Below are 22,957 nucleotides of genomic sequence, written 5' to 3'. Positions count from 1 at the left end.
CAGAGGCACAAGTTGGGGAAGTGACCTGCCCAAGGTCACCCAGCAGGCCAGTGGTAGAACCAGGACTAGAACCCAGCTCTCCTCAGTCACAGTGCTCTTTTTGACTAGGCCACCCAGCCTTTTGTTTGCAGTGGTTTTACCATGAGTGTCTATCCAGCGTCCAGTTAGCCATTCCCCACTCATGTCCCTTTCTTTTATTGCAAAAAAACCCCCTCAGATTTGTGACCAGCAGTAACATCAGGTGGCTGCTGGAGACCCTTCCTGATGTGCTCAAGGGCATATGCTGTACTGCCCTTAATAACTGGGGGACTGTGGCAGTTCTGATAAAGCCTTGAGCAAGGAACTAGAATAAAACTTGTTCTCTTGGCATGCTCTAGTGCAGCTATCAGCATTGGGTATCTCGCCCTCCTAATATTATCTTCTCTGGTCTTCACTTGATGTAATGTGGGTCATCAGGGGAGAAAGCACTAAGAAGAAAACTCAACAACTGAAGCTTGCTCACCTGGCTTTGGTTAAAACCCTAACCCTTTGCTGGAGTGAGGTATATTTTACCATCACACAAGTTTCATTATGGATATTTTCAGATGAAAAAGTTGAGAGCAGTTTTCATACCCTTTCTCCATCACCAAGAGGTGCTGCGCTAGGTCTTTGAGCTGTATTTCTGTTTATAGCGGCCCTCCTTTCTTTACTACTTCCCAATTGCACTGAAAAGACATGGCAGAGAGGGACATTGCACACTTACATAGCTGCACTGGGGTGTGTAACGTTCCTTTTTATGTTTAGCTGCACTGTTGGCATATACAAAGAGAAGAAACCGAGTTATCTAAGATCAATATTTGCTGGAACATTAGAGATAAAGCCTTTTTAGAAACAGTATAGCAAAGGAGTATTTCCATTTTAAACTAACACTGACTTATAGCCAAAGCTGATGGGAGTGATATTTTTCCTGTACATGATTTTAAAATACCTTCTTCCTTTTTATGTTGTCTGGTTCTCTGCAAAAACACATGTACTCAGTGTCTGTGCCTCACTCCTCAGGTGTTCAAATGGATTTGTTTTTTAGGAAGCAAACCTTTTTATCCCATAGGCACTCCATGGCTTTAGATCCTCTACCATCAATCTTTCCCCACTAGGATTCTCACCTGCCTATTACAAAAGCATTTTAACCTCTCTCTACCCAAGCCCCTCACCTAATTAGTAAGTTATTCAGGACCCTTGCCATGGACCTTGGCTCCTTACCCAATTAAAAGTGAAAATGTACTGGAATATAAAGCTACCAATTGCAAAGTCTCAAACTATTATTTGTGCTGTGGCTGCCACACAAAACCTTCATAGTCCTGAATTATCCAAAGCAGGGAGTTTGGCAGAAGAAGTTCCTAAGATCCCACAGGTACAAGCACAGAATGAAAGACCCCAGAGGGCACCTCTGATTTTCCAACACCAGGTTTAGAAATGAAAACAAGTTTGCCTTGATTAATCTTACCATTATGGGACTTAACAGGCAAGGTGCTTTCTGAGGGAGCTGCTAGGGCCCAGACTGTTTATAGTTTTAAAGGTCACTAGATCTTGAATTGCAAGTACAGGCATTATGTCCCTAACTCAAAGTGTTTAAGACTGTGGTTAAACTTATGAATTGTAGATAAAATTAAGCACCTTTAAGTACTTTGCTTGAATTGGAATTTATGGACCAGATCTTCAAAGGCATTTAGGCACTTAACTACTATTCCTAAATGCCTTTGAAAATCTGGGACTATATGCCAGGGGTGACCAAATTTACTGACCCTCAAGCCACATGTGCTAACCTTCCCAAGTTCAAAAGCTGCAAGACATGTACAACCTGCCCTGCAGGGCAGTGCCTACTGGGGTGCAGGACTTCACTCTGACATCCCCCTGTGGAGCTAAAACCCTGAGACCCCCCCATATCTGCAAGGCAGAAGCCCTTAGCCCCACCATTCTGTTGCAGGCCAGAAGCCCCAAGCTCCCCTGCCAGTCTGGTAGATGGAGAATTGAGGGCATGGGGCAGGGGGGCCCTTAGCAAGCCACACTTTAACTATAAAAGAGCTGCATGTGGCTCATGAGGTGTGGTTTGGCCACACCTGCTATATACTAACAGCTTCTTATCACATCATCTTTAAAAATACATAATTATGTATAGGTGGTTCCAGTTAGAGATGATCAAAAAATGAGGTTTTGTCAACTGTTTTTTCCTAAGACAAATGTCATTTGATAAAGTTTATCTATGGAAGACTTCACAACAAAATTAAAAAATCCAGCACATGAAAATCAAAATGTTTGAACACAAATAAATGAAATTAAAAATTAAATTATTTTTTTACACTTTTTTCCTGAGGAAGAAGGGGAGGGGAAAAAACTGGTAGTGAGGTGGAAACCTCTCAATCTCCCACCTTCCCCCTCCTGTGGCAGAATGTGAAAAGGACACATTAAAATGAGTTTTGCGACCTTTATTTGTGAAAGTTTGTTTTTGTTTTATATTAAAACCATTACTCATCTTACGTATTTTTTGCTGGTGAATTAATTAATGGGGTGATTATTACAAGCAAAACCTAAGTACCTGAGAGAAGTTTTTTAATCAGTCTGTTTAAACTTTTTAGGTTTTAGCCCTATTTAACTCCAGCTTCTGATAAAACACTTGCAAGAAAAGGTCTCCTGGCTTCTCGCAGTCAGAGGTTTAGAGACACCCCGAGCATGAGATTGCATCCCTGCCCATCTTGGATAATAGCCCCTGATGGACCAATCCTCTATGAACTTTTCTAGTTCACAGAACCCTGTTTGGAACCCTGTTATTCTTTTAGCCACCACAACATCCCATGGCAATGAGTTCCACAGATGGAGCATTGTGTGAAAAAGTATTTCCTAATGTTTGTATTAAACCTGTTGCCTATTAATTTCATCCGGTGACCCCTAGTTTTTGTATTCTGGGAAGGATAAACAGTTCTCTTTTTCCATACCATTCATGATTTTACCAACCTCTACAATATTCCCCCTTACTCATCTCTTTTCTAAGCAGAGCAGCCCTAATCTTTTTATTCTCTCTTCATATGGAAGCCATTCCATATCCCTGATCATCTTTGTTCCCTTTCTCTGAACCTTTTCCAGTTTCAGTATATCTTTTGTGAAAGGGAATGACCAGAACTGGACACAGTATTGAAGGTGTAGGGACACCATGGATTTATAGTGGCATGATGATATTTTCTGCCTTATTTTCTATCCCTTTCCTCATAGTTCCTAACATTGTTAGTGTTTTTGTCCATGGCTGTGCATTTAGTTCAAGTTTTCAGAGAATGATCCACTGTGACTCCAAGATCCCTTTCTTGAGTAGTAACAGCTAAATTAGAACTTGTCATTGGGGAAAAATAATTCCTACTTTATACAATGTGTATTACTTTGCATTTACCAATGTTGAATTTCACAATTCATGTCATTGCCCAGTTACTCAGTTTTGTGATATTGCCATGTAACTTTGGCATCAGCTTTGGATCTAACTATCTTGAATAATTTTTTATCAGCTGCAATTTTGTCACTTCATTGTTCATACCCTTTTCCAGCTCGTTAATGAATATGTAGAACCGCAATGGTCCCAGCAAAGATGCTGTTTCCATTGTGAAAACTGACTATTTAATCCTACCCTTTATTTCCTGTTTTTAAGTAGTTACTGAACCATGAGAGCACCTCCTCTGTTATCCCATGACTACTTGGTTTCCTTAAGAGCCTTTGGTAAGGGACCTTGTCAAAGGCTTTCTGAAAACCCACCACGGATCAGAATAGCAGTCCAGCTAGTCTAGTATCCCATCTCTGACAGCAGCCAGAATCCTCCAGAAGGCATCTGGGGAATAATCTACCCCCTACACAGGTTTCACCTTGATTGCTAGAGGTTAGAGATTGGCTTAAGGTCTGAAGCATGAGATTTAACATCACTTTCAAATTTTTGTCACTAATTATGACAACTCTGTCTATTCTTTATCCCTATAAATATCCCATACCTTTATCAAATTTAATTAAATTCTTGACCATAATGACTTCCAATGTCAGAGTTCCAGATTAATTACCCATTATGTGAAAAAGTATTTCCTTTTATTGATTTGGAATATCCCACCTTTAAATTTAATTGAATGTCCTCTAGTTCTTGTGTTAGGAGATAAACTACAGTTCTAGCTCTGTAGTCTCTAAACCATGTGCTTTTATCATATCCCATGTTTCTCCTGAAGAAAGGAGATGAAATCAGTCTTTTCAATTTCTCTTCATGTGAGAGGTTTTTCCAGGCCTTGGATTACTATTATTCCTCCTCTTTAAATCCCGTTCCAGTTTTGAAAAAGTAAAAAAGAAACACCCTCCCACCCCAGCTATCGAGGGCTGAAAGCTGCTTCAAGTTTGACCCCTCCAGCAAAACAAAGCAAGGCAACATTTGATAAGGTAGAACACAGGCAAAGACCGCGGGGGGGGGGGGGGGGGGGGGGGGGGGGGGGATTTTAAAACAAAACATACAGCTCTCAATTTCATTTTTCCATTATAGGTCACAAACATAGCTTCTTTATATCTTAAGATATGCTCCATTGAACTATACCAGTCCAACTATGCATAAAAGTATTCTTAGGATAATAAAACACTATTTAATCTTTAAGTAAATGGAAAAGTCTTTAAATTAGGCTCTCTTCTTTAAAGAGTCACTACCATAGCCCACAGAAAATCTAATGCAGCAACAGATCTATGCATTATTTTCACTTTCTGTTGATTTTGTCACAATGACATGAGCAGAGCAGGTTTCCAAGGAATTCCAAATACATGTTGGATTGCATTTGAAAAGGTGTTTTATCACAAAACAAATACTCCAGGCACTATATAAATGCTTAACAGCAGCAGCCATATGATGAACAAGAAATCTCAGGTAGGTAGCCTTTGAGACTGCCTTTTTTGTTTTCCTACACACTTCCTCTCTCCTGTCCCCTCTCCTGCAGTTTTATATTTTTCTACTTGTGGAGGGAAATAAGGTAAGTTTCATACAATTTTATTTCTTATTAAAGTAATAAACTCACCTATAAAAGCAGGATCTCTGTAAGATGACCAACTACCCCATATACATCTACCTTTAGTAAACATTACAAATTTATCTGAAATCAGTTTATGAAAAATTGCAGGTTGAATCTGGACTCCAGGAAATAAAAGTGTCACTAAAAAGCATACTAAGTTGTCCTATCTTTATTAAGTTTTCAGGTTTGATACAGTCTATGCCCAAGTCACTCATGTTTCTCAGAAGCACTATGCTGGGAATTCTCCTTATCTGCATTCTCTGGACAGAGACTATTATGGCTGGATCTAGTTTTTTAAGCCCCGAATATCAAAACACACAGGTAAAATTTAGGTATATTTTACTCTTCTTTCAAAACTACTTCCTGAGACAAAATATTTTTTTATAATACTCAGAAAAACCTAACAGACTGCCTCAACTTAAGAAGGTACAAGTTCTGCCAAAGGAAAGGTTTATCCCAATTCCCAGATGAATAACGTAAACCAATAGGGCTGCATCCACAGTAGGAAAATTATACAATTCTGCAGTGGTGGCAACAAAGGGGGATGTTGTAGCGTAGACAAGACTTTGATGACTTTACCACTGTTGTCTGCTTACAGCAAGGTAAGAAAACAGCGTAGACAAAAAACCCTGTCTACGCTACAGCTCCCACCTAATGGAGCTGCCCATATGGTGAATTATGGATTCTAATTTTTCTGTTGTAGACAAGGCCTAATTGTTTGTCTATGGATAAAGTATTTACACTGTGTTTTGGTTACTTTCCAGCAACGAAAGGATCCAAAAAAGCATACAACAAAGTTAAACCGCCGAGCTGCAGAAGGACTTTTGGATGCAGATGCAAGGCAGATAGAAGGAGACAATGAAATAGAAATTAAGGTTTGTATTTTACAGTCAGTTTTTAAGAGGGTTTGTTTTGCATATGACCACATAATACAAAATGAATAGATTGTGATACACAAACGTGGTACAAATCAAAACTACACTGATATCTGATTTGAGAAGCAGTTAGAAAAAGCACTTGAAAATGGTAACCATAGCTAATCTTAAAAAAAAAAATCTAAAGCAGTTTAAAAATTTATTGCAACTGGTCAAACTGCAACCTCCTACTGAAGATTTACTTCCATTTCAAGATACATGTACAATGAAATTTCACTTTGTAGACTTTCTTCGACAGTCTCACACTTTACTGTATTTTGTTTACAATAGCTACACACAGGGTAATTGCTGTTTCTCATGTGTATAGTTATTTCAACCACAAGTCAAGTGGGTGCTTAGTGGGAACAAGTTTTCCTCGTTTTCACAGACCTCAGCTAACACTGTTCCCATGAACGTAATCAGTCTGCAAAGCCTGTTCACCCAATAGAAGAAAAGAATCAAACTCTCTTTAAGGAAACTGTTAAACTGAGCTCTTCTGGTTTGGTGTTTTCATTAGCTTAATGTTCCCTTTGAAATTGGTGTCAAGATAACAGAAGACCAGTACCAGGAGTATGGACAAGTGCTGGAGAAGATCCTGGAGGACATTCTTGCAGAGGACACTTTAGGTACTTCTCCCTCCCACATCCCAACTCCTCTGTGCGGGACTGGTGGGTGGAGAAGAGTGTTCCAAGAACTTTTGCTGGAAGTAAAGGGTATTGTATAACTTAATATATCAAACATTAGGCCAAGATTTCAAGAGCCACTTTGGGTGTCCAATGTGACACTCTGTAAAGGGACCTGATTTTCAGATTGGGCAAATAGGATCCCTCATTGTTTTATTTGGGAATCCAAAAATAGAAGCACCTAACATCAGATTACTTTTGAAAATCTCAGGTTTTTTTATGCCTCCCACAAGCCAACACCTTCATCTCTCTGGCAGTGAAAGAGACCAAAACCAGGGTGGATAAAAATCAATGATTTTTTTAAAGATCATTTTTTTAAAAAAATCTTTATTTAAATAGGTTTTTTCCTCATAAAGCATTTTATCAAAAAAATCCAATCTAAAGACAGTATTAAGATCCATTATAGCTCAAAGATCTCTCATCATGGAATAGGGATTATAAATTCTAATTCTATAGTATGAGACAATATATTCACGTAACGTTTAAGAGTTTTGTAAATGAGTTCCAACAGTTCATGGATTAGGGACCCAATCTTATGCGGTTTCACAGGCTTCTGTATAGATTTAAGTTAATCTTTCTATCTACCCACTGGAACTCAGTATCTTCTAGACTGAGCACTATTATAGATGTTTAGTTTTCCAGTTCTCAAACTGCGGATTTGTGTCTCCAGAGAACAAGCTTAACACTAAAAATGTTTTAAAATAAATAAATATATAGAGGTGAGAAATAACAGACCTCAACTTTGTCACTCTGCAAATTTGTATACACAGAGTCAATCCCTTACCTCTCTCTAAAAGTGAAAAGTTTCAAAAAGTTCAATGAATAGAAGATTGTTGGGGGTGGAATAGATCTGGGCAAGGAGAAGAAGTCTAGAGATAGATGTGAGAAGCGAGGGACATATGCTTGTTTTGTTAAAATATGGTACGTTCGCTGTTGAAGAAAAAAAATCCAGAATACTTAACATTGTTGTTTTAGTTAAATAAAACAATTTAAATGTCTGTCTGGTTATGTTCTCCTAATACAGCATGGCAAGAAAATCCTCCAAATATTAATGATTAACCTGTTGAATTGGAGATATTTATGAATTAATTGGGAGGTGAACTATCTGCTTCAATTACCTTTGGTAATTGAAATAACCAAACAACCATTCATTTTCTGATATAGCTGTAAAACTAATCTGAAAAGTTTTCCAAATAAATCACTGTTTAAAAATGTATAGTGTGTACCTTCTAAAAATGAAACCTACATCTATCTCTGAGTTGTGAAGAATATGTATTAAGGTTATAACAACCAGCAAGAATGCACTTTTATGTAGAAAACCCATGATTAAATAGAGTCTTCCTGACTAGTGATTTAAATCAAATTCAACCTGACCAAAACTATGCATTGGCAGTGGAAAGGCAAACAAAACTCATTTTAGTTGTCACAGATACTATTTTGCTGTCTCTCCATTCCACCACATCAAGACCAAGTGTGTCTTATCCTCACCTTCAAGGCCCTGGTGCTTCTCTCTGCTCTTTTATTGTGTTGGCCCTTCACCCTCTCCACTCTGCTAGCAATGCCAGTTTTGATAGTCTGATTGTCCATTCCCGTTAAAGATTTCTTTATGCTTTTTACTGCGTCTCCTTAAGCTTGAACGGATGGATCTGCAAGGCCACTTATTCTGTCCTCCTTCAAATCCCTTCTCAAGCCTCACGTTTTCCAGGGGCAGGTCTTCACTACCCACCGGATAGGCGGGTAGTGATCGATCTATTGGGGATCGATTTATCATGTCTCGTCTAGATGCAATAAATTGATCCCCGAACGTGCTCCCCGTCAACTCCGGAACTCCAGCTTGCGAGAGGCGGAAGCGGAGTCGACGGGGGAGCAGCAGCAGTCGACTCGCCGCCATCCTCACAGGCGGGTAAGTCGACCTAAGGTAAGCAGACTTCAGCTACGCTATTTGCGTAGCTTAGGTCGACCGTCCTCTCCCCCGCGGTGTAGACCAGGGCCAGGTCTCTTCAAAGAAGTCAGCCACTATAATTATGTAATAGCAGCAAGTATACATAGAACTGTGTATAGGTCTTCCTCTCCCTCACTTTTCACATGCTGCTTAGTAACACATACAATAACCTTTCTGACAGGGATTACATCAACAGGACTTTGATCTTGGTTGGGCTTCTGGGAACTACTGTAATATAAATATTAAAAACTAATGGAAAAATTAACATGAGTTACATACCCAGCAAAACAGACAGAGGATAAATAGATACATAGATTTTTGGTTACCTTTTATTCAATACTCAAGAGTACATTCACCTGCAAAAACCCAGAACACCTAATTTGGTCTGTTAAATGAGTAATCAGAGATTTCACCCAATTTCATAAAAAACACAGATGTTATGAATTTCACTCTGTAATATGATAATATCCTGTTAGAAAGATCTGTATTCTTGTATGTCTCTGTCAACATCGATTGTTTTGTTTAAACTTTATATGGCAAGGATGTCTAAACCTGTTAATACTACTTAAATAATTCAACAGTAAAAACAAAAAGAAGTAAAAATTAAAATCTCTACCCTCTTCCCTTTCAGAAACCCAAAACTGGCACGAGTTGAAACATGAAGATGTTACAAACTGATTAGAGTACAACAAAGTTCTGCTCATTGGCTTGGATTGCTTTAAATCTTGCTTTACATTGTGCAATGGATGATAATAGCATGTGTTAAAAGACAAATGCATGAAGCTGAACATTTTGCAGTTTTAAAAAGGACATTTTGTTGTGTAACAGGTCTTTGGATGAGGTTGCAAGTAGTACAGATATGGTAGACAGATAGCTGCAAGCAAGGTCAAACACACTGAAATCTAAATGGTTCTTACCTTTCAAACCTATGCGACTGAAGCTACCTGTTCTAAAAGTGAGGATAAACTCTGTTAATCTACCATGTGCTTCTTGCAGCAGAAAATAAAGCTAGTGTTGAAACCGCAGTCATTTGTTTATGGATACTATATACATGTGGCACGAGATGGAAGTTTCAGTCTCCATTATACACCTACGTATATGATAAAGGGATGTGCATATGAAGTTAACTTTTAAGAGCCTAGTTAATTACACAAGTCATATGTTGACATCCATTACAAAGGGCTCTATCCTGCATCCACTGAAGTAAATGAGAATTCTGCAGTTAATTTCAATAGACACAATATTGTCTCCTTAGTGGTCCTAAAGAGGAAGGGGAGCAGCAAATTATACCCTTTACAACATGAAAGCTTTTAAACTGTTGTTTTGTCAAAAAGATTAGTAAATTCACAAGTGGCAGTTATCCATGAGGGAGGCTGTGGTATAGCCAAACCTACTGAGATATACACTTGTGGTGGAAATACTGGTCAACTTCACATTCAAGTATTTCAGTCTGTTGATTTAAGACAGGCTATGTGCACTTACAATAATATTTGGAGTAATACTTTTAGAAAATTATGTATTTAATAACCTGTGTACAGAACATGAGGCCACAACACCTGCTTGATACTAGCATACACATGTGGCCAATGTACAAAGTGGAAAGGCGTAACTGAACACCTTCACAGTGTCATTTATTAGTTTGGAGGGGTTGCCTGATTATTAGAATGGAACTCTTCCATTTATCAATCTAGATTTCACAGATAACTAAAATCAATCTACAAAAACTTAGCATAGTTCTGTATAAACAGAACAACAATTTAACAGCGTCTCTTTCTCAGAGATCTTTATTTACAAATAAGCTTTAAAAAAGTTTCAACTGTAGTTTCAAGGTACATTAAAAGTAACCTATATTACAGAAAAATTAAGTCATTGTCATTTGTCAAATTGCCCTCTGAAAGCAGTTAAACTGGCCTGAAGTAGTTTAAAATTAGACTTACTTTTACAAAAACCTTATTTTGAGAAGTATATTCACCAAAGTGCTTTGCATTTCTGTCACACAGGCATTTTTCTTCACGATAACACAGTTGGGCCAACAACCCCATAAAAGAACCTTCAGGATGGATTTTCACATTCAACTGCATACTACAGGATCTATCAAAAGTGGGATCAGTGGGCTTCTACGTTCATACTCCACTTTGGTTCTCTTAAAACCTCACTGTAGCCAAAAAACACTCATGTCTTTTTGAGGCTATTCAACACTCTGGTAATTTTAACATTTTGCTGAAAAAATTTAAAAGCTTATTTGGCACCTACATGCTGTTTACTTTATCCAAAGAAAGGCACTTGTACACAAACACTTAACAATTTTGGGTATGTTTTCATTCTGTGGCATGAGGAAGTCTGTGCACAGTTATGCATCAAATTCTCTGCTCTGATACATACTCTTTTCCGTATAGCCTCAGCAATTAGGTGCTTTAAGAAACCAAGATCATTGCTCACCTTTTGGGCTCTACCTACGCTCGAGTAATCTATATCTGCTCAATAATTATAGGCTGTTCACTCTTGAACAGGCTAATACAAATAAAGCTGAATAAAATCCCATAATATTTACCACAGCAGATTGTCTCCACAAGAAAAACCATTTACCCAACAAAGACATCAACATCCTTTCTTGTGGTACGCCACAAGGAGACAATGGACCAGTAGAGAATGAAAAGGAGATGCAAAGGGATATAGATTAAAAGGGAATGTGTAACTCTTTTGGGAGGAGTAGGGATGGCAAGTCATGAGTACTTAATACTAACCATCATCTCCAAGTTGGATTGCAGCATAACATTTTGGGGCCACAGAAGACATAATATACTTGAAGGGTTTGTCACCATTTCACAGTAGCTTTCCTGACCTCGCTCTTCTCACATTTGCTAGCACCATCCTATAGATTGTACATGTGGTTGGTGTTCTGCCTTAGAATAGCCAAGGTACGGGAGAGTGGCAGGTCCTTCAGACGGGCAATCTCTCTCACTGTGTGCAGGGCTAATCCTGGGTGAGAATACTGGCATATGCTTTTGGGAACCTGCACAAACATTAATGAAAGGGAAAAGTTAAGAATGGTGTAGGTCACTTCCTCCTGTCTGCAATATACAGAACCAGTCAAGAGTTATCACTTCAAGCCTCTAAATATGATCACTGACATTTTTCAGAAAGTGTCTTTCAACAATAATACTATTTGATGTTCCCAGTGTTTCTTCCATCCCAGAGCTCTTTATAAGGGCAGCAGCCAGCAAACAAACTGCACAATGGGAGAGGGAAACTATTGGCCAGAGACATTGGAGTAAATCTCTCTCCATTCATGCAAAGCAGAAAGGACCTCTGTTTTTCCAAGTCCTGTATGTAGAGAATTAAGTATGTTGACTACAGATGAACAAAGGGATGAGTTGGCCCAGCTAAGATCTGACCCTGTGGTTCTAAACAGTCTATAATTTCAAATCTGAGGCTTAGATCACTGCTACTTTGTAAAGGGAACACCTTACCAGACATATTAGAACTTGCTTCCAGATCCACATGCTTCGAATATTTGAAGCAGAAAACAGACTTACAAATGCAATATTCTAATCCAGGGGTCGGCAACCTTTGGCACACGGCCCATCAGGGTAATCTGCTGGAGGCCACGAGACATTTTGTTTACGTTGACCGTTCACAGGCACGGCCGCCCGCACTCCCAGTGGCCGCAGTTTGCCATTCCCAGCCAATGGGAGTTTCAGGCAGCAGCAGCCAGCAAGTCCCTTGTTGTTTCCTGCAGCTCCCATTGGCCGGGAATGGCAAACCACGGCCACTGGGAGCTGTGGGGAGCCATGCCTGCAGACGGTCAATGTAAACAAAATGTCTCGCGGCCTGCCAGCGGATTACCCTGATGGGCCGCATGCCCAAGGGTGCCAACCCATTCTAATCCATTCCTTCTTGCAGATGTCCTATCACACTTCTGACAATGCAACATTAACACCATGGGCAGAAAAGAATGTTTTGAGCATTTCTAGAAACATACTTACCTGCCTAGGAAGGAAATAGGGAGCATCTGTTTCTACAATTATTCTGTTCAAAGGAATTTTTCTTATAGTCTCTCTGGCTTCAAAGGCAGATGAGTAAGTCAGCAGTGCAGTGAATCCCACAGAAAGGTTTGGAAAATGCTCTAGCAATGGCTCTATGACATCGTAACTACCAGTAAAACAATGCCTAAGGGTAAACAGAAAACTCTGGTCATTCTCCAAGGTAACAGTTTTGCAAATTTCTAATAGGAGACAGACTCAGGGATAAGAATTCAAGGATCCAGTTTTCTTGGATTAGCCCAATCCTGTCTAATGTTTCAGTATTTAATGGGGATTGACTCAAAACTGAAGGGGTCAGGAAGGGTGGGATTATTGTAGAAAAGACAGGGAAAAAGACTGCAAGGATTGGGGCAAGCCGCACAGCAGTCAAAGCAACGAACAAGAGCTAGATGATACTTAACACGGTTGCTGCCACAAGGTAGAATTCTTCAACAATTTAGAATAAAAACATCTGTTAAGATTGTTCATTTAGTTCTGTGTAGCACGCAATGCATTCCTACAGATCATGCATCAGCTGGGAACTTCCAATCACATTAAAATGCAATTTAGATATTCCCAGCATTACAATTCTGGTTTCATTCATGATTTTAGAGGTTTGACCTCTTATTAAAAAAACAAAAAAGTTTTAACAGAAGAGAAGTCTGATCTATTTAAATAAATTACTTGTTTCTGAAGACTTTTTATTTAACTAACAGTAGTAACACTTAAAATTACTAGAACCAACAGAGATTACAGAAAATGGTTTTGTTTCCCCTGGATTTAGCTACACTGTGTGTTAAACAGAAGTTTGTGTATAATCAGTTCAATGGTTTCCCCTTTATAGTCAGTTTCCTCTTTTTGTGTAGATCTCTTACATAGTAGTAAGGGGAGGAAACAGATTTTAAAATTAAAATTAAAAAAAGGATAGGAAAGTGTGATTGTAAGAGTCACAAGTTGGCAGGTAGATTCAGGGAGAGGTGCAACAGCCAACAGTACTTTTACCTCCATTTTCAAATTGACAATGCCCATTCCAGACACTAAATGTCCCCTTCAGAATGAGTCAGATTCATAACTTCAGAACACAACACAGTTATATCAGAACAACTTCTGCTGCATCACTTCCTGTCGATTCCTAAGGCATCCTCAGAATTCTTTTAAGAAGCCATGAAACATTACTGCTGCAGTAAAGCTTCCATAATTTTAAGCATTAACGATCCAGCTACCTCCCTATTTCTTTTTCAATTAAAGCATCACCTGGTCTGAACAGTTCCATATATCTCCTGGTTTGTTATTTTACTAATGTAGGTATGATTTCTGATTTAATTATAGGATATGCAGCAATGAATGATAGAATTTAATTTAGCAAATACAGCTACCTGTGTATCTTGTAGTCTTTAGGCACAAACTTTTTCATGATCCCCAGCAGATCATCATCAGCCTCTCTGCAGTGTATTACCAAGGGTTTCCTTAAGGACACAGCCAGTTGCAGTTGCTTTTCAAATACCTGAATAAAATGTAAAAAAAAAAGAGCACTACCCTAATTTCCACTAGAATTGTTCTAAAAACAAAGGGAATACAATGGGGTGATAGTAAGGGGTGGAAAAATCTATCCCCTAATTTATGCCAATTTCCTGTAAATCCATTCACGTTTTCAGATGAATTGTTACAAAAGACACCCAGGCACTATGGTGATCGGTGCATTAGCTTTCTACACCAATAAATGTATTCATTTCAGTTTTAGTTACTTGGATCAAACTATCACACACCTATAAGTTTATAAAGTCATATTTTGAAGCACTTTCCAAAATGTGAATAGATATTTTTATTTAACAAATGGGAAAACTGAAGGTGCAGATTTTTCCAAAGTTAAAAAGGAAGTCTGTGACAAAGCTGGAAATGGAGTGGAGTTCTCCTTCCCTTCAGTGTTGTCCATGATGCTTCCCTACAATACTATATGGTACTTTTGGCCAGCTATCCAGGTATTTGTATTATGCCCATCACTACCATATCAGGATTCTCGCATTCTAAATATACATTTCAGAGGCTGCAAGAAAAAATAACTAGAATACACATTTAATATGCTTTGTAACTGGTCAACATCTCATTTATCCAATATGTCTCCAATTCAAATTTGGAAAACTGTTTGGAGGGAAGACAATAAGTATTTGATGAATGATTTATACATCTTCATCTGAAGAGGTCTAATTCACATATCACCCTGAGGGTTCTCTTCTATCCCAAAATGAATATAAAGGTTGTAGAAAGCTAAAGTATGTTGTATACAGAGAAAAGAAAAAAAAGTTTAGAATCCATAGGTAAACCTGAAAGAAAAGTTCCAATTAGTACCATACAATTAGAAGCTCAGCTCCTTACCTCGTGTTGCTTGGAGATATCAGTAGAGCATTTATAAGAGTAGTCTAGACCCATCTCTCCAAATGCAATAGCTTTCGGGTGCCTCAGTGCCTGTAAGAGATTTCTTTCATGGAGGTCTGTGTAGTAACGTGCAAAATGTGGATGACAGCCAAATGCTCCCCAAACCATTTCTTCTTTTAACAAATCCTCCCACAAGAAGTCTTTTAGGGTCCGAGGATCACAGAAGTCAGCTATACAGCCTTGAAATTCTTTGGGAAAGGAGCTATTGTAAACTTTTCTAAACTTTGCAAACGTGCCTCTGAAAGACATCTTGGAATATAGCATGTCCAGGTGGCAATGGGTATCTATGAAACCCTCCTGTAAATGTTTAGGGAGTTCAATAGTTGCTTCCTGCTTTACATATTCAGAAGTAAAAGAATCAGACATCCGGGCTCTAGAGATAATGGGAGCATATGATTCTGCTTCCTTGCTAGACATTTTGCTTTTCTCCTCAGAGATCAGGGAAGACTCAAAGGAATGTGATCTCCAATGTTCACCTTCAATTGCAGACTCTAGATCTTTTGATGTATTGGAAGGAGTGCTTGCTGCAAATTCTACAGAAATATCACAAAGATGACTGCTACTTGAACCACCTAAATAAGAAGTATCCTCACCGGGGTTTGAAAATGAATGATTAGGTGGTTTTGGACTACTTGTCCAGCACTTTGCAAAGTCACCCCATGAGTGACTGTACAGATGAGCAGGGTACGTTACGTAATCAGTTATAACTGGTGAAGTCTCCAAAATAACTGACCTACTGTGATGTGGAACTGAATCCTCCTGGGAGAACCTAGCTAAAGATTCTACATCATCCACATCAGACCAATCACTTCCCACGGAGGGCTCCTTTTCCAGCGTATCTCGCTCTTTGAACTGCAAGTCAAATGGAAACAATATATACAACCGAAACAATCTTAACTTTGTGAACAGTAAATTGTAGGAGTGTCAGAGTTAGATGTTCCACTTTGTAGCCTATTATTTACCAAAACCTGAGCTGTTCCAGTAAGCACATGAAAACCTCAGACTGAACAAATATACAGGGTTGCTGTCTGAACAAATGAATTACTGACATGAGACTAAGGCCTTGTCTACACTTAAAAGCTTTACTGCTTTAACTACGCCCATATAGTTAAGTGGCAAAACCCCCTTAACGTGGACCCAATTATACTGGTATAGCTTATTTTTGTTTGGCAAATGAAATATACTTTAGTAATATAACTGTGTCTACACTGGAGGCTTTACCAGCATAATGTCAATTATATAAAAAAAACCCAACAGTCACACTCCCAACTGACAGTTATCCTGGTAAAACTTTTTAACTATAGAGCAGGCCTAAAAGGAATCCTTCAGATGTCAAGCTCAGAATATGCGGTAAGGCAAGAAAAACTGCTAAGAGAGGGGCTAGGTAAGTGGAAGGGCAGAGATCTGTACTAACTGTAGCTCACAGACATCAGAGCTGTAAAAGATTAGGTCACCTGGACAGGATGAACAAGCTACTGTAGGATTGTTCCATACAGAACATTACACCTTAAATTTGACCTAGTTGAAATTGTCACTCTTTTCTCAGGCAATCCAGGATGACCTAACAGATCACCTCCATCTCTAACGTCTATGATTTGGTTTCTTTTATAAAGAAGGAAAGACTGGAAGGAGAATCCGATTGGAATACAAAATTGTGTGGTAACCACAAAGAAAAGTGTATTGCTTCAGATGTATGCAACAAGTGCCTATCCTGTTCTCTAGATCGGAGTAGTCTGTTTTTTTTGTCAAGGTCCAAATTTCCTGGTCAAGGTATAGTTAAAGTCTGGACTCCAGAGAAACGTTTTTCACACTGCAAGTGCCCCTGGTCAACAAGCACAAACAATGCTGTTTAATATACACAGTGCTTATTGCAGGGGTAGTCAATAGGCAGACCGCATGCCAAATACAGACCGCCAGAGGTTTTTCAGTGGATCATGAAATTCTGGGGGATCCATGGGCAGTTAGTGCAGGGGAGAGGAGGCCTAGTGCAGGTAGAGTGACTGGCCATGTGCTGGCAGGCTTGGGGGAGCTGGCGCCCAGGACTGACGGGTAACTCAGGGTTGCAGGTGTCCCCCAACCTTCCCTAAATGGAGCCCTCGCAGGTGCCTGGGGCTGGTAGTGGGAGTCCCGGTGCACCTGGCAGGGGCTCGATTGGCTGGGGGGGGGGGGAAGGGGAGAATGGGACACCTACACCTCCCCTAGTTATGAGTCAGCCCCACGCACCAGCTTCCCCAAGCCCACCAGCATGCAGCCAGTCACTAGACCCCCGCCCGTTGCACTAACTGTCCCCAGCCCCAGAGTTTCGTAGTCTGGACAAAAGCCTCTGGTGGTCTGGATTTGGCATGCGGTCTGCCTATTGACTACCCCTGCAATAAGCACTGTGTATATTAACCCACCTCCACAGAAGTCTCACTAATAAAAACCCTCGGACCCTCAGCCTACTACCCCTTCAAATGCCTGGGACAGAAAGTGAGCCTCAAAGTTCCTTAAAAGGTTAATAACCCAGGTTTTAGCAGAAAAGTGGATTCCAAAGTCTTAACGTAGAGCTTTCTGTGATGGGGAGAGAGTTCAGAAGTGACTACAAGAAACATTTCATTCTAATTTACTGTAGTCAAAATATACAAAAACAGTAATTAGCTCTTATATAGTGCTTTTTCATCACTAGATCTCAAATGTTTTACAAAGGAGGCAAGTATCATTATCCCAATTTTACAGATGAGGAAACGGAGGCTCAGAGAGGTAAAGTGATTTGCTAGAAATCACCCAAATCTGGCACTAGCCAGCTGGGATTAGAAATGAAGTCTTCTGAGTCCCAGTCCAGTGTTCTATCCACGAGGCAACACTGATTCCCAGTCAGAAAAAGAATTTTTCAAATCTCATTCTTCTCTGATTCCTGCAGAGATCCATCTCATATGGCATGTACAATAAGAAGTATCCCTTATGCACCCTATAGAAGCAAAGGATGCTAAATCTGATTTATATTAATCATGCACAGGAACACATTTTGATTGTATCCTTAAATATTTTTTGAAGGGAAGGGGTACAGTAGTGCCTAGAAACCCTAGGGAAGATTTTCAACCATAGCCTCTGAAGAATCCACAAATAAGGGTTAATAAATTATGAATATATTACTTCATTTAAGTTAATTAGCTCTTATTTTAAAGGGACTGAACACAAAGATAAAGGGCAATAATATTCATCTGCAGCTACAACAGGACTTACATCTTCAGAGGTGATATAAGTTATGAAAGATATAATGCTATAAAACTAACATTGCATAGACAAGGATGTGTTGCTTTCTGCAGTCATCTTGGGATTATCATCCAAGTGTGAAACAAGACACACATTGCTACCACCATTTTATGTTCCAGTTTGCATCAATGTTTAGAGCTGCTGTATTTCAGGGTTTAGCTATATTGAATCCCATTTTCTTAAAGTAGTGATACTAAAATGCTTCACATTAAGACTTTGTTTGTACAATTGACAGTGATATATTCTACACATTAAAAAATGGATCCTTCAAAATTAGCAGCTGGTATTTAGTGTTCCTAAATGCATATTCTTTATATGTAGGGGAAAATGGAGAGCGGCCACTGAATTTTACTCAAATGACATCAACATCTAGTAGAGAAATCTATGAGATTTTTCCCCAATACTGGGCACGTGCTTTGTGTTTTGCGTGTTCCCAATTTGGTCAGAAATACAAAGAACTTTGATTTGTTCATTTAAAGTTTTAACTAGTAAAATTCCAAATATTTTTTGATATGTCCTATTCAAGAAACACTACTTCATGGCCTCACACACACTTACCTCATAATCTTCTTCTGAACTCGAATTGTGTTCATCCACAAATACAAGCTTTGGAGAGGGTCCTGCAATATTTGGCCTTTGGTAATCCACATACTGTTCTTTGGGGTTACTCTGTCCAGTGCTAACTGAACTAGCACAAGCATTGTTTTCATCTGCTGAAGTTTGCTGTCTGTCTGAATGTAGTTGACGTCCCTGATCTTCTTCATGCCTTGAAACTGCACAGATACTCCTTGAGTTGCCATCTGATTTGCAAGGTTCTTTACTATGACAGGGCCTTTGATCTTGATCTCCATTTGATGTAGATGCCTCCTTTCTGACCTTTTTCCCTAATGATTTCCCAAAAGCATCCTGGAGAGCTCTAAGGTATATTACTGTGGATCCCTGATCCTTCATTCTCTTCTTCCTGCGATCCACAGTCTGTTCTTCTGAGACACCTTTACCTTCAGTCCTTAGTGTGAGGTTACAGCCTGCACCACCCTTGGATTTATAAGGCCATATAAAAAAGGAAACAGCATTATGTAGGTGCGCATAAGTACTAAACATTTTACTAATCAGAAAGCATGTATGCTTTGTTGTGGGTGGGGAGAGTAGAAGGGTAAGAATTCCTCTCAAGCAGAGAGGACAGAGATGGGCAGCCTAAAAAATTTTACAGCACTACCCACAAAGACTTAAAGTCTCAGCATGTGCTGGAGGTACGGCCACATCTCTCATGTTACGAATGTGCTAACTTTTCCTTAACACTTACAAAAAGAGTGGCCAGATTCTGCTTTTTTCTGCAAAGTAAATGCCACCCTTGGGCTTCTGGAAAGCTGCCAATACAGCCACAATTTGAGAAAATATGGAAACCTTGTAGTAGGGGATCATTTCTCACCACTGGGAGCTGCTATATTCTCTGCATTGTTGCAGAGGACTACACTCTTATCCCTTGTAAGAAAACAACCATGTCTCCAGCGCCTCCTGTCCTTACAGTAGCGCCACAGGAGGTGTCTTTAGACTAGTCAGCACAAGACAGGCCATATTAGGATACTGTTTGGAACAGCTTGGTCCCATTCCAAGCAGGAACTATGCTCTCCCCACTCAAAACAAGCCACAGGAGTCTTTGCCTATTAAAAGAATAAACTTTTCAAATAATATTAAAAGAGAATCAGGCATGCTGCAACCTAAATTATATTTTGATTTGCACAGCTAGACCAACTCTTTGGCCTAGACTTTGCTAATATAAAAACAAACCCAGTATGTTAAGCTTCAGAAGCCAGTCCCTGTAAAAATGGAACAAAGCATATTAACGAAAATAAATGATATAATTTTGCTTCTTGAGGGCAAATGAAGGTCTAAAAGATTTTAACAAAGGAGTGTACTGCTTTAGAAAGATAGACACAATCTGAATTATTTTTCCTGAAATTCTCTACAGAGAACTAAATAATTAATTGGGTTATAATACTAAAAAGATATAAAGTAACTGAAACCCGATAGAGAACCAAAATGATTTTTATTTAGGCCATTTAAAACTCTAGGATTTTGTTTGGCTTTGTTAAGCCTTTGTATTCAATATAGGAGTTAAGAAACAGCTGGAAAAGAGCTGTTAAAGATTTGACATCCTAACCCTACAGCTAAAGGTCGAGAAAGCTCCTAATGTACTTCTCCGGAGCTTCCACTTTTGCTGTAAGACACAGGAAGACAAGATTTGAAAGGACTTCCAGGGGAAGGTATTGAAAAGTTTACACAGTTCTAAATTAACTAATGGAAAACAAGTGAAAGTTGTACAAAATGAATGAATAATGAAAGGTAACAAGAAAATAAATTAGGCACTCTGATTAATCCATTTTACAATACAAAGAAACAAGGACAGTGAAAGTGAGTTTACCTTACAAATAAAACTTTATGCCTTGTGCACATGAACTTTTAAACAATGTAACTCACTGCCACAAGATATCACTGAGGCCAAGAATTTAGTAGGAGCACGGATTAAACATCAATATGGGTAATCAAAACATGTAGGTTTCAGAGTAACAGCGTGTTAGTCTGTATTCGCAAAAAGAAAAGGAGTACTTGTGGCACCTTAGAGACTAACCAATTTATTTGAGCATAAGCTTTCGTGAACTACATCCGATGAAGTGAGCTGTAGCTCACGAAAGCTTATGCTCAAATAAATTGGTTAGTCGCTAAGGTGCCACAAGTACGCCTTTTCTTTTTGCAAAACATGTAGCTACATTAAAGAAAAAAAAACACATATGGCTAGAAAATCTTCATGCTTCAAGGCACAAATAACCACTAACTACGGTTAAACTAGAAACTTCACTGATGGACAAGTTACTACAGTATTAAGGGTTTCTTGCACTTTTCTTTGTGCATCTAGTACCAGCCACAGTTGGAGACAGGCTGCCAAATTAAATTAGCCACTTCTATGATTTTGTATGGGAACTAGTATGCTCCTGATATTTCCAAGGTAAAACAGGATAAAAATCTTCCTCCCCCAACCTCCTATCTTGCCAAAACAAACCAACTTTTCGGACTTTTTTTTAAATACATCAAGAAGAAACAGATAGCACAAACCTATTTTCTCCCTTTGCAGGTTACCTTAAAAACACACACACACACACATTTTTACTAGGGCTTTGTACAAGAGGCCATAAAAGTTAAGCCAGTTTTCTAAAACTTGCCTGTGCAACAGGATGAACCTTTAACTTTCACTCTTCACTGAGCTTTGTTTCAGAGCAAAAACAGAGAGGAGTCCTTGTAGCACCTTAGAGATTAATTATTTGGGCATAAGCTTTCGTGGGTTAATTTTAATAATAATAATAAATTTGTTAGTCTCTAACGTGTCACAAGATCTCCTCGTTGTTTTTGCTGATACAGACTAACACGACGACCACTCTGAAACCCGCTTCAGAGCACTACATTAAAACGACACACACTTTTACTGGCAAACAATTATAGTAAACACTATATATTATAAGACAAGTGAAGACTCTTGGCGTGTGATGCCAGCCCCCCCGCAAAGCAGGTGTGGTATTTTTAAAAAGTGGCTGGCAGGTCAAGTTAAAACACTGCCGCTGCACTGTTATCTTCTTCAACTCTTCCTGAAATGTAGCCCAAAAAAACCTCATCTTCCTCTCAACCAGGAAGCTGTACCTGTACATTTTTAAAGAAGTCTGCAATAGAAAAAGGCCCCCCTCAGGGAATTAGCTGCACAAAGGGAGCAAAACCCATAACTTCCTTCACAGAGCACCAAAACATTAAAGGCTTTGTCAAACTCCTCCTGTTTTCGGTCAGCTTTTGATTCTAGTTTACAGCCTTTACTGTTGATCACATACCTCCCGGTTCAAGGATTCCCGGGGCAGGGAGACCAGATCTGCCTTGGACATTTCCCAGCCAGGAGGTTTCCTGAGCAGGGTTCTCCTGGGAAGGGAAGAGCCCCTACCCCTCTCTTCCAGGCTGCCGCTGCTCGCATCGGCTGCGGAATCTGGGGAGGAGCCTCGTGCAGAGGACGCGGCCCCGGACGTCTCGCCAGCAGAGAGCCCGCGGCAAACGGCCTGCGGGGAAAGCCAGGTCCGCGCCCGTCCGCACGCCGCTGGCTTCCCCGCGCTCCGGGCCTCTCCCGCGCGCGCGGGGCAGCCGGCGGCGGAGCCGGGGCGGGAGGACGGACATGGCGGCCCTGCCGTGGCGCATTTGCGGTACTTGGCGGGGGAGCTGTCTGACCCGCTGTCCCATGCGCCCTTCGCCTTGCGGCGCCTGGCGGACTCCATCGGGGCGCGGCACCTGCGCGGCGGGGAGCGCAGCCGTTAGCCCGGCTCCGCGAGGGCAGCCGAAGCGAAGGGGCAGGGGCGGGGCGAACCCGCAGCCCGGGCAACAAAGACTGAGCTTAGCGAGCGACCACCCCCACGAACACCGCAGGGCTCCTCAGGCAGCCCCCGCAAGAGGCCACAGCGGCTGAGGGAGCCACGCCGGGGGCAGACCGCTCGGGATCGGCGCCCGGCGGGGAGGGTCCAGGCTACGGGCCCTGGGTGGAGGGAGCCAGAGAAGGGGCCAGCAGGGGCGCCCGCCCCCTCTCCATCCCTGCGAGCCCCGCCCTGGCGTTCTCATCGCCTCGGCAGGGACAGGCTGCGAA

The 22,957-nt window shown here is 40.3% G+C and overlaps 2 protein-coding genes across 4 annotated transcripts; one reads left to right on the top strand and one right to left on the bottom strand.

Annotated features, from left to right (window-relative positions):
* Positions 1-22: 22 nt before the first annotated feature.
* On the top strand, positions 23-9,604 carry GHRL (ghrelin and obestatin prepropeptide). Of its 2 annotated transcripts, XM_027822444.3 has the most exons (5): positions 23-3,892; positions 5,223-5,366; positions 5,810-5,920; positions 6,477-6,585; positions 9,216-9,604. In XM_027822444.3, the coding sequence occupies exons 2-5, from the start codon at positions 5,244-5,246 to the stop codon at positions 9,260-9,262; spliced, it is 390 nt and encodes a 129-aa protein (XP_027678245.3). In that variant the 5' UTR covers positions 23-3,892; positions 5,223-5,243; the 3' UTR covers positions 9,263-9,604. The 2 variants fall into 2 exon arrangements, with proteins under 2 accessions (XP_027678245.3, XP_037759793.2); XM_037903865.2 differs by lacking the exon at positions 23-3,892 and having other exon boundaries at positions 5,235-5,647.
* Positions 8,900-22,595, bottom strand: TATDN2 (TatD DNase domain containing 2). Of its 2 annotated transcripts, XM_027822443.3 has the most exons (6): positions 22,164-22,595; positions 18,850-19,326; positions 14,980-15,891; positions 13,983-14,110; positions 12,571-12,754; positions 8,900-11,597 (listed from the first exon to the last, which is right to left on the bottom strand). In XM_027822443.3, the coding sequence occupies exons 1-6, from the start codon at positions 22,593-22,595 to the stop codon at positions 11,457-11,459; spliced, it is 2,274 nt and encodes a 757-aa protein (XP_027678244.2). In that variant the 3' UTR covers positions 8,900-11,456. The 2 variants fall into 2 exon arrangements, with proteins under 2 accessions (XP_027678244.2, XP_043407607.1); XM_043551672.1 differs by lacking the exons at positions 8,900-11,597; positions 12,571-12,754 and adding an exon at positions 12,761-13,227.
* Between the last annotated feature and the right edge of the window lie 362 nt (positions 22,596-22,957).

Source organism: Chelonia mydas, chromosome 7 (assembly GCF_015237465.2).
Source record: "Chelonia mydas isolate rCheMyd1 chromosome 7, rCheMyd1.pri.v2, whole genome shotgun sequence".
NCBI classification, from domain to species: Eukaryota; Metazoa; Chordata; order Testudines; family Cheloniidae; genus Chelonia; species Chelonia mydas.
Note: the sequence above shows the minus strand (reverse complement) of the source record. Positions and strands in the feature narration are given on the sequence as shown.

Coding starts and splice junctions, on each gene's coding strand:
- TATDN2 (XM_027822443.3), bottom strand. CDS start 22,595: ATGGAGTCCGCCAGGCGCCGCAAGGCGAAGGGCGCATGGGACAGCGGG. Junction 19,327..22,163: donor GGGAATCCTTGAACCGGGAG/GTATGTGATCAA, acceptor TATAAATCCAAG/GGTGGTGCAGGCTGTAACCT. Junction 12,755..13,982: donor AAAGACTACAAGATACACAG/GTAGCTGTATTT, acceptor GTTTACCCTTAG/GCATTGTTTTACTGGTAGTT.
- GHRL (XM_027822444.3), top strand. CDS start 5,244: ATGCCCAAGTCACTCATGTTTCTCAGAAGCACTATGCTGGGAATTCTC. Junction 5,921..6,476: donor ACAATGAAATAGAAATTAAG/GTTTGTATTTTA, acceptor TGTTTTCATTAG/CTTAATGTTCCCTTTGAAAT. Junction 6,586..9,215: donor TCTTGCAGAGGACACTTTAG/GTACTTCTCCCT, acceptor CTTCCCTTTCAG/AAACCCAAAACTGGCACGAG.